The sequence below is a fragment of the Anomaloglossus baeobatrachus genome, chromosome 10 (genome assembly GCF_048569485.1).
Source record: "Anomaloglossus baeobatrachus isolate aAnoBae1 chromosome 10, aAnoBae1.hap1, whole genome shotgun sequence".
Classification (NCBI taxonomy): Eukaryota; Metazoa; Chordata; class Amphibia; order Anura; family Aromobatidae; genus Anomaloglossus; species Anomaloglossus baeobatrachus.
The window spans coordinates 37,159,592-37,173,495 of NC_134362.1; the positions used below are offsets into that span (position 1 = coordinate 37,159,592).

The 13,904-nt window shown below is 43.6% G+C and overlaps 1 protein-coding gene across 16 annotated transcripts in view; it reads right to left on the reverse strand.

The window, feature by feature from the left end:
* Nucleotides 1–13,904, reverse strand: part of NRXN2 (neurexin 2) — a 955,311-nt gene that overhangs the window by 705,917 nt on the left and 235,490 nt on the right. For 15 of the 16 annotated variants that reach the window (XM_075326071.1, XM_075326065.1, XM_075326063.1 and 12 more), the window contains exons 3-4: nucleotides 12,015–13,347; nucleotides 7,425–7,442 (exon numbers count right to left, since the gene is read on the reverse strand). In XM_075326071.1, coding sequence (XP_075182186.1) covers nucleotides 7,425–7,442; nucleotides 12,015–12,756 — 760 coding nt within the window. In that variant the 5' untranslated portion in view covers nucleotides 12,757–13,347. The remainder of the gene's footprint in view (nucleotides 1–7,424; nucleotides 7,443–12,014; nucleotides 13,348–13,904) is intronic. The other variant, XM_075326054.1, reaches the window with a different exon arrangement.

Below are 13,904 nucleotides of genomic sequence, written 5' to 3' on the forward strand. Positions count from 1 at the left end.
AGACAGTTGCACTCTGTAATGCTAACATATGTGTAACAATGAATATGGGAATATAGACATGCATTACTGCAAGAGACTGCCTTGTCGTTGTGAGCCCAACAGCCAACGTCAAGGCGACCTCTCTTTGTTGGGACTTCCAGGAGCTGGCGGAGATGCCGGCTCGTGAAACTCATGTTATCATGCCTACAGAGCGCAAGACATGAAAAAATAGCCGACTAGTCAGGGAAACTAAAGCCGCTGCAACTAGTCAAGGACCTAATTAGCATATGGAACCCGAGGTCTTTTTTTAAACATTCGTATTAGTAAATAGTGTTATACAGGGCTGGTTAGGGAGGGAATTTTCCATATTGATGTGAATCATGCTAGATTGGAGGGCATAAAGCTGATTTACACGCAGCAACATTACTAGCAATGTCGCTCGTGAAAGCACCCGCCCCCGTCGTTTGTGCGTCATGGGCAAATCGTTGCCCGTGGCGCACAATATCGCTAACACCCGTCACACGTACTTACCTTCCTAGCAACGTCACTGTGGCCGGCGAACTGCCTCTTTTCTAAGGGGGCGGTTCGTGCGGCGTCACAGTGATGTCACACGGCAGGCGTCCAATAGAAGCGGAGGGGCGGAGAGAAGCCGAAGGAAAGACACACCCACCTCGTTGCCGGAGGACGCAGGTACGGTGTTTTTCGTCATTCCTGGGGTGTCATACGTAGCGATGTGTGCTGCCTCAGGAACGACGAACAACCTGCGTCCAGCACCATAAACGATATTTGGGATTTGAACGACGCGTCAACGATCAACGATTAGGTGAGTATTTTTGATAGTTAGCGGTCGCTCGTACGTCTCACATTCAACAACGTCGCTAACGAGACCGGATGTGTGTCACGAATTCCGTGACCCCAACGACATCTCGTTAGCGATGTCGTTGCGTTTAAAGCCCCCTATAGAGGACCAGATATGTTCCTTTTAAACAGTATAATAAAAATGAGCCGAAAACAATTTAGATCTTAAAGGCCCCATCAGACGCAACGACGTATCTAACGAGATATCGCCGGGGTCACTGATTCCGTGACGCACATCCGGCATTGTTAGCGACATTGTTGAGTGTGATACCAACGAGCGACCGTTAACGATGGAAAATACTCACCAAATCGTCCATCGTTGACACGTCGTTCATTTTCAAAAAATCATTGATTGTTGAGGCAGCACACATCGCTACATGTGACACCTCGGGAACGACGAACTACAGCTTACCTGCGGCCGCCGGCAATGAGGAAGGAAGGAGGTGGGCGGGATGTTACGCCCGCTCATCTCCGCCCCTCCACTTCTATTGGGTGGCCGCTTAGTGATGCCACCGTGACGCCGCACAAACCGCCCCCTTAGAAAGGAGGCGGTTTGCCGGCCACGGCGACGTAGCTAGGCAGGTAAGTCCCGTTTGACGGCTCCGAATGATATTGTGCGCCACGGGCAGCGATTTGCCCGTGACGCACAAACGACGGGGGCGGGTACGCTCTCTAGCGATATCGTTGCGTGTGACGGGTCCTTAACACTCACCATTGTATCGTTTAGTCCACAGTGATTATTTTGCTGCCCATACTAATCATTTGTGATGCTAATTAGGCTGGATATATAAAAAATAACTCAAGTAAAATAGCTAAGCCCTGAAAATGAGTAATGATATAACACATAATATATATCTCTTATTTTTCTACCAAAATTGTCTCCTTGACAGTGGAATCCTTTGCTACAATGGGCAGTAATATATTTATGTGAGATGTGTAATTGGTTTTTATCGTTACGGCTCCTCACAACCTGGGCGGCTGTTTCGCACCGTAAAGCCTACTTGAATACCATTCATGGATATCTTGCACATAGACGTCGTGCGCGGCTATCTGCCTACCCTACTGAAAGCCATCTCTTCCCGTGTGGACACGAACAACCATTTTTTTTATTGTCCAAGGAAGAGCACATGAAAGTCACAGAGAATCTGACTCTTATCTGTAAAACCCAGCATAGAGACGGCAAACACAGAGACCCCGGGGGAGGTGAAGGAGCGAGGTGGAAACGGGAGAGGGAAGATCTGGAGAGCCATTGGGGTGTAAAGGGAGGAAAAAAAGACGATTCAGGGCAGCAAAAGTGCATAGGAAAGGCTGGGAAGAAAAGAACGAAATGGAAAGGAATAATAAGTCTTTGCAAAAGGTAGAAGATGATGATATAACATCCATTTATTTATTTCTTCACCTTACTGAATGGCATAAAAAGCCCGCTAATCGGATAAAGGGGATTATAAAAAAGTACATCCAGATCATTACTGGTGCCCAGGTCAAATTATATAAGATTTAGGCTACATGCGCACGCTGCATTTTACCGCGTTTTTTGGTGCAGTTTTGTTGTCTGAAAAGTCTATGAGAATTTAGATTTGCTGTTTTTTTTGTCTCCAGTTTATTTGTCACAAACGTCTGGCAAATAAACTGCAGCATGTTTAATCTTTTTGCGTTTAATCCCTGTGTGGCACCCCTGAGGCTTCACGTGCCACAGGGTACTGCACCTGACTTAAGGTGCAGTATTCATCCTGGGTTCAGAGGAGGTCAGTGCTGGTTCCACACCACTCATCCACACATACACACCATTGACCTTTTCCAACTGGGGACCAGGCTAGGGTTGGATCACATGGATGGCCGCCTAATGGTAAGGGCCTTCCCACCCACTAGTCTAGGGACCCGGGAGGGGAAGGGGTGATGTCTGGGGGAAGTCAGGAGAAAGAGCAGTTAGTTGGGAGTCGGCCTGCGACACAGACAGGCTGAGGGAATGCAGTTCCCCACAGAAGAACTGCAACACCAATGGATGTGGTGGGACACAGGAGAACACGGTCGCTGAAGGGATACAAAGTCAGTTCCCCCAGGACCAGCGCAGACGGGGTGCAGAGCCCTAGATTAAGGGGAACTTCAAATCCTTTTAATAATTCTGCAGGTGAGGAGATTTCAAGTTTCCTTTGCCCACCTCAAGTGGCCGGGGCACAGCAGCACATAGAGCCAGAGTTGAGATCACGATCCAGCCTCACAAAAGGACTCGCACTGCCTGCTAGACAGGATGGTACTTAAAAACCACAGAGAGGGGACCCTGTGTAGCTACAGGCCATGGGGACCCATTACAAACTGCGCAAGGAGGAAGGGCTCACCATCCACAACACCGGCACTGGCTTTCAAAATATCCGGGATCGGCTGTAGCCCATCTTGGTGAAAACCGGCACTCCAAGGGTGATAATCTGACAGTGAGTAAAGAACTTGAACCGCAGACCCTGTGTCATCCCTTCCATTGCTGGCGCCAGCACCAGAGACTACCACACTCACCATCTTCCCTGGGGTGAGCTCTATCTGTGGAGAGCTGAAACACCCGAGCTGGGTAAGACCATCAGCCCAAGAAGTGAGCGACATCCCGCAGTGACGGCTCTCCTCATAGCCGCATACCACAGGTGGCGTCACGAAAGCCAACTACTCCCAACATCCTCATCCCCAGTCATATTTTATTGACACCTCGGGGCCACGAAGCCGGGCAAGGCCACTGTGACATCCCAAACCAACATCACCGACCCGGTGACGAGTACCACCCCCTAGACCCGTAGGCGCATCACCTGCGTTTCTCGCAAATCAATCCCCTACCAACTCGTGTCAGCGAGGGATTGATCCCTGGTATCTGGCCAGATGCCGGTCCCGATATAATCTGTGTGGGCCAGAATCCGGCGCAAAGGGCAAGGAGCAAGCGCTTCATACTTACCGAGTCACCGACACGGCTGTACACTCCTGCGGTCGCTTCCAGGTACACTCATTAGGCTCATGGATATTCAATGCTTCCCCCGTCCACTGGGGTCTGTGATTGGTTGCAGTCACACACTGTCACACAGGCTGGGGGCGCTGTCAGACTGCAACCAATCACAGACGCCGGTGGGCAGGGGAAGCAATGAATATGCATAAGCCTAATGAGCAGTCCCGGAGGAAGAATGAGCACCTGACAGAGCAGTTACAGCCACACAGGAGACTTGGTAAGTATATAGCGCTCGCATTATTATTTTTTTCTCATTTTTACTTTATTTATTTTTTTTATCTCCCAAGTGCCTGATCCAGATCAATACCCAGAATTTCCTGAGAATTCCAGCACTCAGGTGCCTTTGAACCCGCGGGGGTCTGACTTTACAGTCCGGTCCAGCCATCACTATTTTTCACAAAAAACGCAGCAAACCAGACTTACAAAAATGCACCTGAAACAGACCAAAAACACACCATCATTACAAGGGGTTTTTTTTATGTTTCCAGGCTCTCTAGGTCAAGGGGCAGTGTTTGGTGTAGTTTTGATGTCTCAAAGGTGCAGTTTTTAGGTGACAACAAAACTGCAGCGTTCACAGCCTTAAACATGTAGCCAACCTGTCTAACATCAATATTCAAAGTAACTACACCAGCCTCATCAGGTTCAAAAGATAAGTATCTTTTTTGTTTCCCAAAGTAAGTACATCAGAGATGTTTTAATTATTGCATGTAGTGGAGTGCAGAGACAGATCCACCTGAAATCCACTTTAAACATGTAACTGAATCATCACCAGATCCTAAATCTATCTATTATGTAAATTGCCTGGTGGTTTCTATGGCAGCTTTGTCATTAGAATCACTGCTATGTGCAAACCCTTCATCTATCTCAATATTTCTTTCAGTCTGGTACAAAGAGTCCCTGAAACCTGAGCAGCAGTAAAAAAAAAATGCTTTGTGGCTTAGCCGTTTCTGTGTTTTCCATAGACATTAATGAAAAGTGAATGTAGAGTGCACAGCCCTTCCTTGGATCATCATCATACATATTAGATTAAAGTTGACTAAATCTAAAACTTAAAGTCTACAGGGTCCTTACGACTCCAAACATCATCTGTCGGAGATGAGGATCGGACAGCTGAACCTTTTTTAGTTGACCGTACACAGTAGATAGAAGTTTGCATGTCCTGTAGTCATCCAATATCGCGGATCTGTTGGAGGTCCGTGTGCAAAAAAGTTGGTCAAACACAACATTTTTGTCCGTTGTTAAATAACGGACAAATCCGTTTTCAACATGTGGCGTCTATGGACAACAGATCCGTTCAAAATGCAAGTACAATGGTAGGCTAAATAGCAATCCGTTAACTGATCCATTATCCCTAGACTCCCATGTTAAAAAAACGGATCCGGCAGAAATCAGTTTTCCAATGGTTCCATCCTAACGATGACTACAGAACATGTGAACTTAGCCGAACAAATGATCGTCAGTTGAAAGAATGTTCATTCGGCAATGGTCCCATATACACGTAAGATTACATCAGCTGATGGTCTTTACTGTGGTTCAATGTGGTAGATTAAAGATCATAGGCTAAAAAATCCAAAATGTCGGACTGTGAATACTCATTCCATCAATCTAGCTGACGATTCTTCGTTACAGATATCAGTCATTTCCATCAACTTTTCCATCTTGTACACATTAGATAGCTGTCGGTAGAATGGTCATCCAGTTGACCACCATTTCTTCCAACTCCGTCATACATCACTCATGGTTTCACTGCACCATCCAACTATACTTACAAGTGCATGGCTTAATCTTGAGATGAGCATGTTACTAGAAGGATCAACCAGTAGATCCCCAGCGCAACAAGAACTTTCCTGTCTTCCCAAACAGAGATCTGCTCCCAAAATCATCGGATATTGGCTTAGCTACCCAACAAACAAAAGGATCCGAAGGTTGAATTCAAACCACCAGATCCATATGTTCCCTTACATAATCATTAACAGGACAATCTGGTTGACCACCATTTCTTCCGACTCCCTCATACACAAATATCACTTATTTCCATCAACTTTTCCATCTTCAAGCTGATTGAACAAATTAGAGAGCTGTCGGCAGAATAGTCATCTGGTTGACCACCATTTCTTCCGACTCCCTCAGACACAGGTATCCCTCATGTTTTCACTGTACAGCCCAACTGTACTTACATATGCGTGTCTTAATCTTAGAGATGAGCATGTTACAGGGAGGATCAGCCAGGTGATCCCCAACACAACATGAACGTTCCTGAATTCTCAATTAGAGACCTACTCCCAAAATCATCAGATATTGGCTTAGCTACCCACTGAACAAAAGGATCGGGGTTTAACTTCGACTGCAAACCACCAGATCCATATGTTCCCTTACATAATCTTTAAGAGGACAATTTGGTTGACCGCGATTTCTTCTGACTCTCTCATACAGAGATGTCACTCATGGTTTAACTGTACCGTCCAACTGTACTTACATGTGCATGGTTTAATCTTTGAGATGAGCATGTCATTGGAGGATTAACCAGGATCAACACAACGGGAATGTTCCTTTGTTCTCAATCGGAGATCTGCTCCCAAAATCATTGGATATTGGCTTATCTCCCCGCCGAACAAAAAGGATCCAGAGGTTGACTTCAAACCACCAAATCCATATGTTTCCGTACATAATCTTTCCGAGAACAATCGGGAGACCCACACACATTATCTTGCCAAAATTGTTGGGTTTTGCCGATGTTTACCTAATGTGTATAGGAGTCCTTTTGTCCTCGAGGAAGGTTAGCCACCTCTAAAGCTGCCTGGCTGAGACACCTTCCACTCTCCCCGCCGATACTCGTCAGAGGCAAACGTTGATGTGCATGATGGAGCCAGGAGAGAGAACCAAGGAGGAACCTCAACATTATTTCACTAGTAACCTTTTTTTTGCAAAATATTATATATACTTTTCACGGTTATGCAATGTGATGCTAGAAACAAGTTATCTATTCCAAAAAGAAGCCCTCGGGCTACTGCATGATTAATGAGTAAGATTTTTTTTGGCTGGACTGTAACCTTTCTTCTGCTTCTTTCCCAAACTTCACTTCTTGACTTGATTTTGTCTTTTACATCTTGTTTCACCCCATCTCTTGTCTCTTCAACTGCATATTTTAACTTTTTTTTCCACCTCGGTACCAAAAATGCTAATTAAATTCTCTAGAGTACTAACTATTCTAGGTATCAGTCTTTCTTCCATTCAACCACTTCTTTTTTTTTTTCACTTTTCTGTCATGCTCATCCCTCCTTATTTCCCTTTCTCCTAAACATCTCTTGATTTCCAGTCCTGTGCTCTCCCATTAAAGTCTAATTAACATAATTTGCATAATGCTTGCTCATTATTATGTTCAGAGGAGTCAGGTGACAGGGAAAGCAAGATAATAGGGAGGGGGGATGAGCGGCGGAGAGGAGAGGAGAAGGAGGGTGGTTGGTAGGGAAAGTGACTGGTGGGAAGAAGAACCTGAGAAAGAGACGGGAGGGGAGGAAAATGAAATTTACACAGTGATACCTAACCCTTTCCATCACAGATCCCTGTGGAGTATCATATGATATTATTTAAACAAGCAGCTACTCACCTTCAATCACACGATCCTCTGTATGGAAAAAAATGGAGAGAAAGAGAGAAAAAAAGACGAGTATGAGTATTACGAAAGAAGAGAGCAGAAAATCACAATGATAGAAAGACAGAGAGAGCATGGCGTAATATTTTTCAATTTATTCATTTTTTTCCTCGTTCTTTAATTTTTGTTTTAGAGCAACGTACACGAACCCCCCTTCATCACTTTCCCTCTACGATGTGCTTTTCATCTACACTCCGTCCGTTCCTCTGTATCTCGCAGTTCTGTTTTTGCTGTTGTGGTGACCTTCATCCTCCTCCTTGCCCCTGGACTACCACCACCTCCGGCTAATGTTCATCCAGCCAGCTGAGCCCCCTGGAGGAGATCCCCCTCCCTCCCCTTTCCATGGATATGAATAGACCAGTAGACCCCAGGCTGAGAATCAGTGTCACTGCTGGTGACATCCACAAGGGACCACAAAAAAAAAAAGGGAGGGGAGGATTTGCAAAAGTGATTGAGAGGAGAAAAAAAAAAAACAACAGAGAGTCTCTGCGGAAGGGAGGACTAAAAAGCAAGATGATGAAAGAGAAGAGAGAATGCAATGTTGCACAGATAAAGAGATAGAGAAGGCGGTTGTTTATAAAAATAGAATTATGGGCAGATAGCGGGAGAAAGGAGGAGGGCTACCAGTCACGCAGTTGCCTGACGGAACACACAATGGGATGAGCTGTGATCGTCAGCATGCTGGGAGCTTTAAGGTTTTCTCAATTGATCTCGTATTATGTTTCTCAGGTTTTATGTTTTTAGTCAAATTACAGAAAACTCAGAACTTTTACAGCCACAGCTGCACTGCAACATGAAAATGTATGTCTATATCCCTAAGATTATGGCTGGTTTAGTTAAAAAGGATCTGCCACTTGTTATACTTTTGTAATTTTTTTTCTACCTGATCTAATTGCCAGATTTTTCCTGAATCTGGCACTGTTTTTCTTTTGATCCTGCACCTCTCTGTTCTTGAGATACAGCCCACTGCTCCCTGTATATAATTCCAGTGTTTTTTGGCCAATCAGTGTTTTTTGGCCAATAAGAAGCCGCCCACGAGGAACAACTGCTAAATGAAAATGTATGTCTATATCACTAAGATTATGGATGGTTTAAAAAGGACCTGTCACTTGTCATACTTTTATACATTTTTTTTTTACCTCGTCTAAATGCCACATTTTACCTTAACCCGGTGCTGTTTTTCTTTTGATCCTGCACCTTTCTATTCTTGATATACAGCCCCCTCTTCCCTGTATATAATTCCAGGTTTTTTTGGCCAATCGGGTGTAGCCCTTAAAAAGTCACCCACGGGGAACAACTGCTAAATGAAAATGCATGTCTATATCTCTAAAATCATGGATGGTTTAAAAAGGACCTGTCACTTGTCATACTTTTGTAATTTTTTTCTACCTGAGCTAATTGCCAGATTTTCCTGGAATCCAGCGCTGTTTTTCTTTTGATCCTGCGCCTCTCTGTTCTTCAGATACAGCCCACTCTTCCCTGTATATAATTCCAGTATTTTTTGACCAATCGTATGTGGCCCTTAAGATGCCATATATCCCTAAGATTATGGATGGTTTAAAAAGGACCTGTCACTTGTCATACTTTTGTAATTGTTTCTACCTGGTCCAAATGCCACATTTTTCCTGAATCCGCAGCTGTTTTTCTTTTGATCCTGCACTTCTTTGTTCTTGAGATATGACCCCGTCTTCCCTGTATATAATTCCAGTGTTTTTTGGCCAATCGGGTGCGGCTCTTAAGAAGCCGCCCACTAGGAACAACTGCTAAATGAAAATGTATGTCTAGTTCCCTAAAGATTATGGCTGGTTTAAAAAAGACCTGTCACTTGTGATACTTTTGTAATTGTTTCTACCTGGTCTAAATGCCACATTTTCCCTGAATCCAGCACTGTTTTTCTTTTGATCCTTCGCCTCTCTGTTCTTGAGATACAGCCCACTCTTCCCTGTATATAATTCCAGTATTTTTTGGCCAATTGGGTGAAGTCCTCAAGAAGCCGCCCACGAGGAACAATTGCTAAATGAAAATGTATATCTATATCCCTAAGATTATGGCTGGTTTAAAAAGGACCTGTCACTTGTCATACTTTTGTAATTGTTTCTACCTGGTCTAAATGCCACATTTTCCCTGAATCCGACGTTTTGGTTTTTTTTATCCTGGCCCGCTCTGTTCTTGAGGTATGGCTCCTCTTCCCTTTATATACTTTGAGGGTTTTTTGTCCAATCGGGTGTGGTCTTCAAGAAGCCACCCACGAGGAACAACTGAGGACCACGCCCCTTTTTCTAAAAAGCCTAGCTTTATACACATAAAGAGGAGTCATATCTCAAGAACGGAGAGGAGCACAAACAAAAAACAGGTCCAGATTCGGCCGAAAAGTGGTATTTATAACAGGCAAAAAATTACATATTTTTGGGGAGTGACAGTTGATCAATCCCCAATTTTTACTGAACCTTGAAAAAAAAAGAAAAATCTTAATTGTTCCCCTGTAGCAATCAGACTGGATCATTTTTCTTCAATGCAATTTAATGCCCAAAGTAAAACTAAAATCAAACTACATTCTTATCTATATAACCTTCAATTCATGGTACAATGGAATTTAGATTTAAAAGTATCACATCAGCTTGACAGATCATTTGGTACATAATTCTGTGCTAATTAATTTCTTAATATTTTTGGAGAGCAATTGGAATTGTTTTCTCCATTTAATGTGTGTTAAACCACCTGCATAACCAATGAGTCAAAAGGGGTCAAAGGGTTGACCAGCCAATAAAAAAAAGACTCAAAATGGCATAAAAAAGAAGCTATAGTCATTCCCTCTGGCAGCTCCGCCAAAGAAAATGCCCTATTTTTACAGACTGTCCAGAAATTTCGAGACTGTTGGTAACCCTTCGCTGAAAACATGGACAACCCTTTCTTAAATATATTATATTCCCCAGTGTAAACAAAAAATAAGAAATACTCACCTCCCGTACCGACGCTGTTCCAGTGATGTTGGAAACAAGTCTCCCGTGGCTTGTGTGACATGGGCTGTAGTTCTCATTCTTCCTTTGGATGGCTGAGCTTCGTCCAAAGGAAAAGTGAAAAATGTAACCTAATAGCAGCTTCTGATTGGCTGCAGTACTTATGTGGCATAACAATGTCACATGATCCTTGGGAGAGCCAGCGTTGACAATGCTGGAACAGCGCCGGTTCGGGAGGTGAGTATTTGGATTTTTTTATTTTACACTGAAGTATATAGTATATAAAGGGGTTGTCTACTACTAGGACAATCCTTTGATTCCATATGTTTCCTACAGGTAAAGTAATAACGCCCATACTCACCTCCCGTACCGATGCCATTCAAGCAGTATTCAGGATGTCTGGGCCGGGGCTAATGAGGGGTTGAGATGTCATGCGTGTCCGTGTCCAATCATTGCCACCTTCCTTCGCCCCCGCCTTTAGACCAAACAAGTTAATCAACAGGAAGTGAGTGCTCACTTCCTGTTGATTGTTCGTTTGGTCCGAAGGTAGGGAGAAGGAAGCCGGCGCTGATTTGACAAGGGCACATGTGACATCACAACCCCACGTGAGCCCCATGATCCCAGTCACTGCTGAAAGGGTGTTGGTACGTCAGGTGAGTATAGGCTTTATTACTTTACCTGTAGGAAACATGGGAATTCAAAAAGGGTTGTCCTAGTAGTGGACAACCCCTTTAAGAATAGATGTGTCCTGTAGAGTATATCACACAGTTAGCGCACATACAGTAATACTATTTTACATCTTAAAGGTTCTTTAAAAAAATTATAGAAACCCAGGCTTAGATCTGCTAAGAGGTCCTGGAAAAGAAAAATGTAATTGGTCAGGCGTGGCAATGAGAATTACATCCTTCCCTTAGTACACAAAATAAGACAAGATGACTGCCTATAAATAACACCCGGTGCAGATCTATCAAGGCCAGAAGAAAAGTGTTAACTTGTAAAAAAGTTACAGAATATCTGGAAATAGTGCTCTGCAATGAATCACATACAAAAGTAATGTACAATACATGCAGTAAGCGGTGCAGGTGCACGCTCACGCTCTTCCGGTGTTGGAAGCCTATACGATGTTGAATGGCAGTTTCCTGACTCTTATTGTATTTTCATGGGGTAGCTCTAAAGACATAGCCGTATTCTATTCCTTTTAATATTGTAATGTTAAGACTTTAAAAAGGAACTGGTCACAATGAAAATGGTATTGACCTGCAGGCTGATCAGACTGATGTAGACATTTTTATCGGAAAAGATTCAGTAAAATCATGAGCGAATAGTTTGTTATTTGGGTGTGCTTAATGATGACCTGATGCTCAGATGGGTGAGACTCGAGTTTTCGAGTATAATGGAAGTCAATGGGGAACTCAAGCATTTTTCCGGAAAGTCTTCCTAAAAAATGTCTAAGTTCCCCATTGACTTCCATTATACTTGGGTGCTCGAGTTGCGCCCGTCTAAGTATCAGCTGCTTGTTAAGCACCTAAATACCAAACTATTCACTCATCACTATGAACAAGTCAATTGATAAGAATGTAAAACCCACCTTCAGAGCAATTTTCTCCATGGTATCCAGTGTCCCGACAGTCACATCGTATATCCCCCTCCACATCGTCTCTGCATCTTCCTCCATTGAGACAAGGGTTTGATCCTCTGCATGAATGGACCTTCTCCCGATCTTCCCCCCTCTCCTCCTCTTCTTCTGCACCTCCTACCCCTTGGCTGGCCAGTAGCTGAGCTGGCCTTGCCCCCAACTTTAGACCTTCTAATTCCCCTAAAAAAGGTGGCTCATATTTGGCCCCACCTAAAGTTAGAGCTGATAACCGTAGATCAGATGGGAGACCACCAACAAAAAGATCACTGCGAAGGATTGTTTCTCTACGCTTCGAGCGCACCTCGGCGGCTCCTCTTTCCCCATCTACAGCCAACCATCCTTCTCGGCCATTACCCCCAATTACTATACCATGCCAGAGCCCATCTGACACTACCCGAGGTAAACGTACGACTGCAGGCTCCGAACAAGAGATGGAGAACCTCAACCGTGGTCTTCCTCCATCGAGAGCTAACTCAAGGAAGTCACAGTCACCTTCATCATCTTGATAAAGGAGGAGGCCACGGCTGGCATTTGTTCTAAGCCTGAAAGTGAGGTCCTCTCCCCACCCACCATTACCACTCGCTAACGTGGGACGGGAGTAACGGACCCATTGACCGGGGGCCCCATAAAATTGGAGGGAAAAGGAACAGAGGGGAAGGGAAAGGAGGGAAGACAGGCAAAGAAAGGACCACATGGAGAGTGAATGAAGAGGAATTAAAAGTGAGAATATACAAGAAGTGGAAAATGGGACTTGGGCATGAGTACAAAGGTTATTGGAAAAATAAAATCATAATGATTCTAAGGAAGACAAAAAATTAGTGAAAAACGATGCAAAAAGACGAAAAATATATAAATGGAAGATATATTGAAAGTAGAGTTACAAAACTGGGATATGAAAAAGGAGAATATATAAAAACATAAACTAGAAGGAAGCAAAAAAGAAGGGAATTTATAAACCGTAAATGGGGGAAAAGGAGACAAGGAAGGGAAAAGTTTTAAGGGGAGGATGGAAGGGGAAAGAAAAAGGGGGGAATAGTCTTTACATTCCTGTCCTCAATATTGGTCTACTGATGAGATAGGTGCAGCCTGATCGTCGGAATGATGGAAAGCCCCCCGCTGCTTTTACATGAGCTCTATATTTTACCTATGTCTTTTTACCTCCCTAACTAAGGTACAAAATGTTCCCCTTTTCTTTCTCGGTCTGACAGTCTGTAGAAATGAAATGTCTCATTGAGATCGGAGCGCTGTTAGGATGACGTCTCAGGCACAGTGGTGTACTTGACTGCTGAAAAAGAAGAAAAAGAATTGGGATTATTAAATATTATTAAAAAACATGCAAAAATATGTTACAAAAAAAAAATCAAGTTTTCAGCAAAATATATATACAGGATGTATACAGGATGCAGGGCCAAATCTGGGTCACGTACCGCAGGTGCTGGGTATCATGAAAGGCACTAACAAAACACGCTGCCAAAGCCTAGGCATTTCAATAAAGAGATAGAACCAAGAACCAAATCTTTGCCCCAATTTCCAATCCTAAAACTAGCAAAGACACAGTATGGCTTTACAAATACAACATAAAAAATTGCAAAAACATTACTACCTATCATAGATCTCGCTAAAACCATTGAAACTGTTTGGGGTCCCGAATTTGACTTAAAATGCTTTGAAAATAGTGCACGACTTTACTGCATGTGTCTAAGAACAAAAAATAACACAAGGGAGGGTAGACTGTTATTTGTTGTGGGCCACAATTTCGATACAATTTATGTTTTGTTCTTTTTTATGCCTTTGGTGCCATTTTTTACTTTTTAGATCACTTTATCACGCACCATTGTGTCA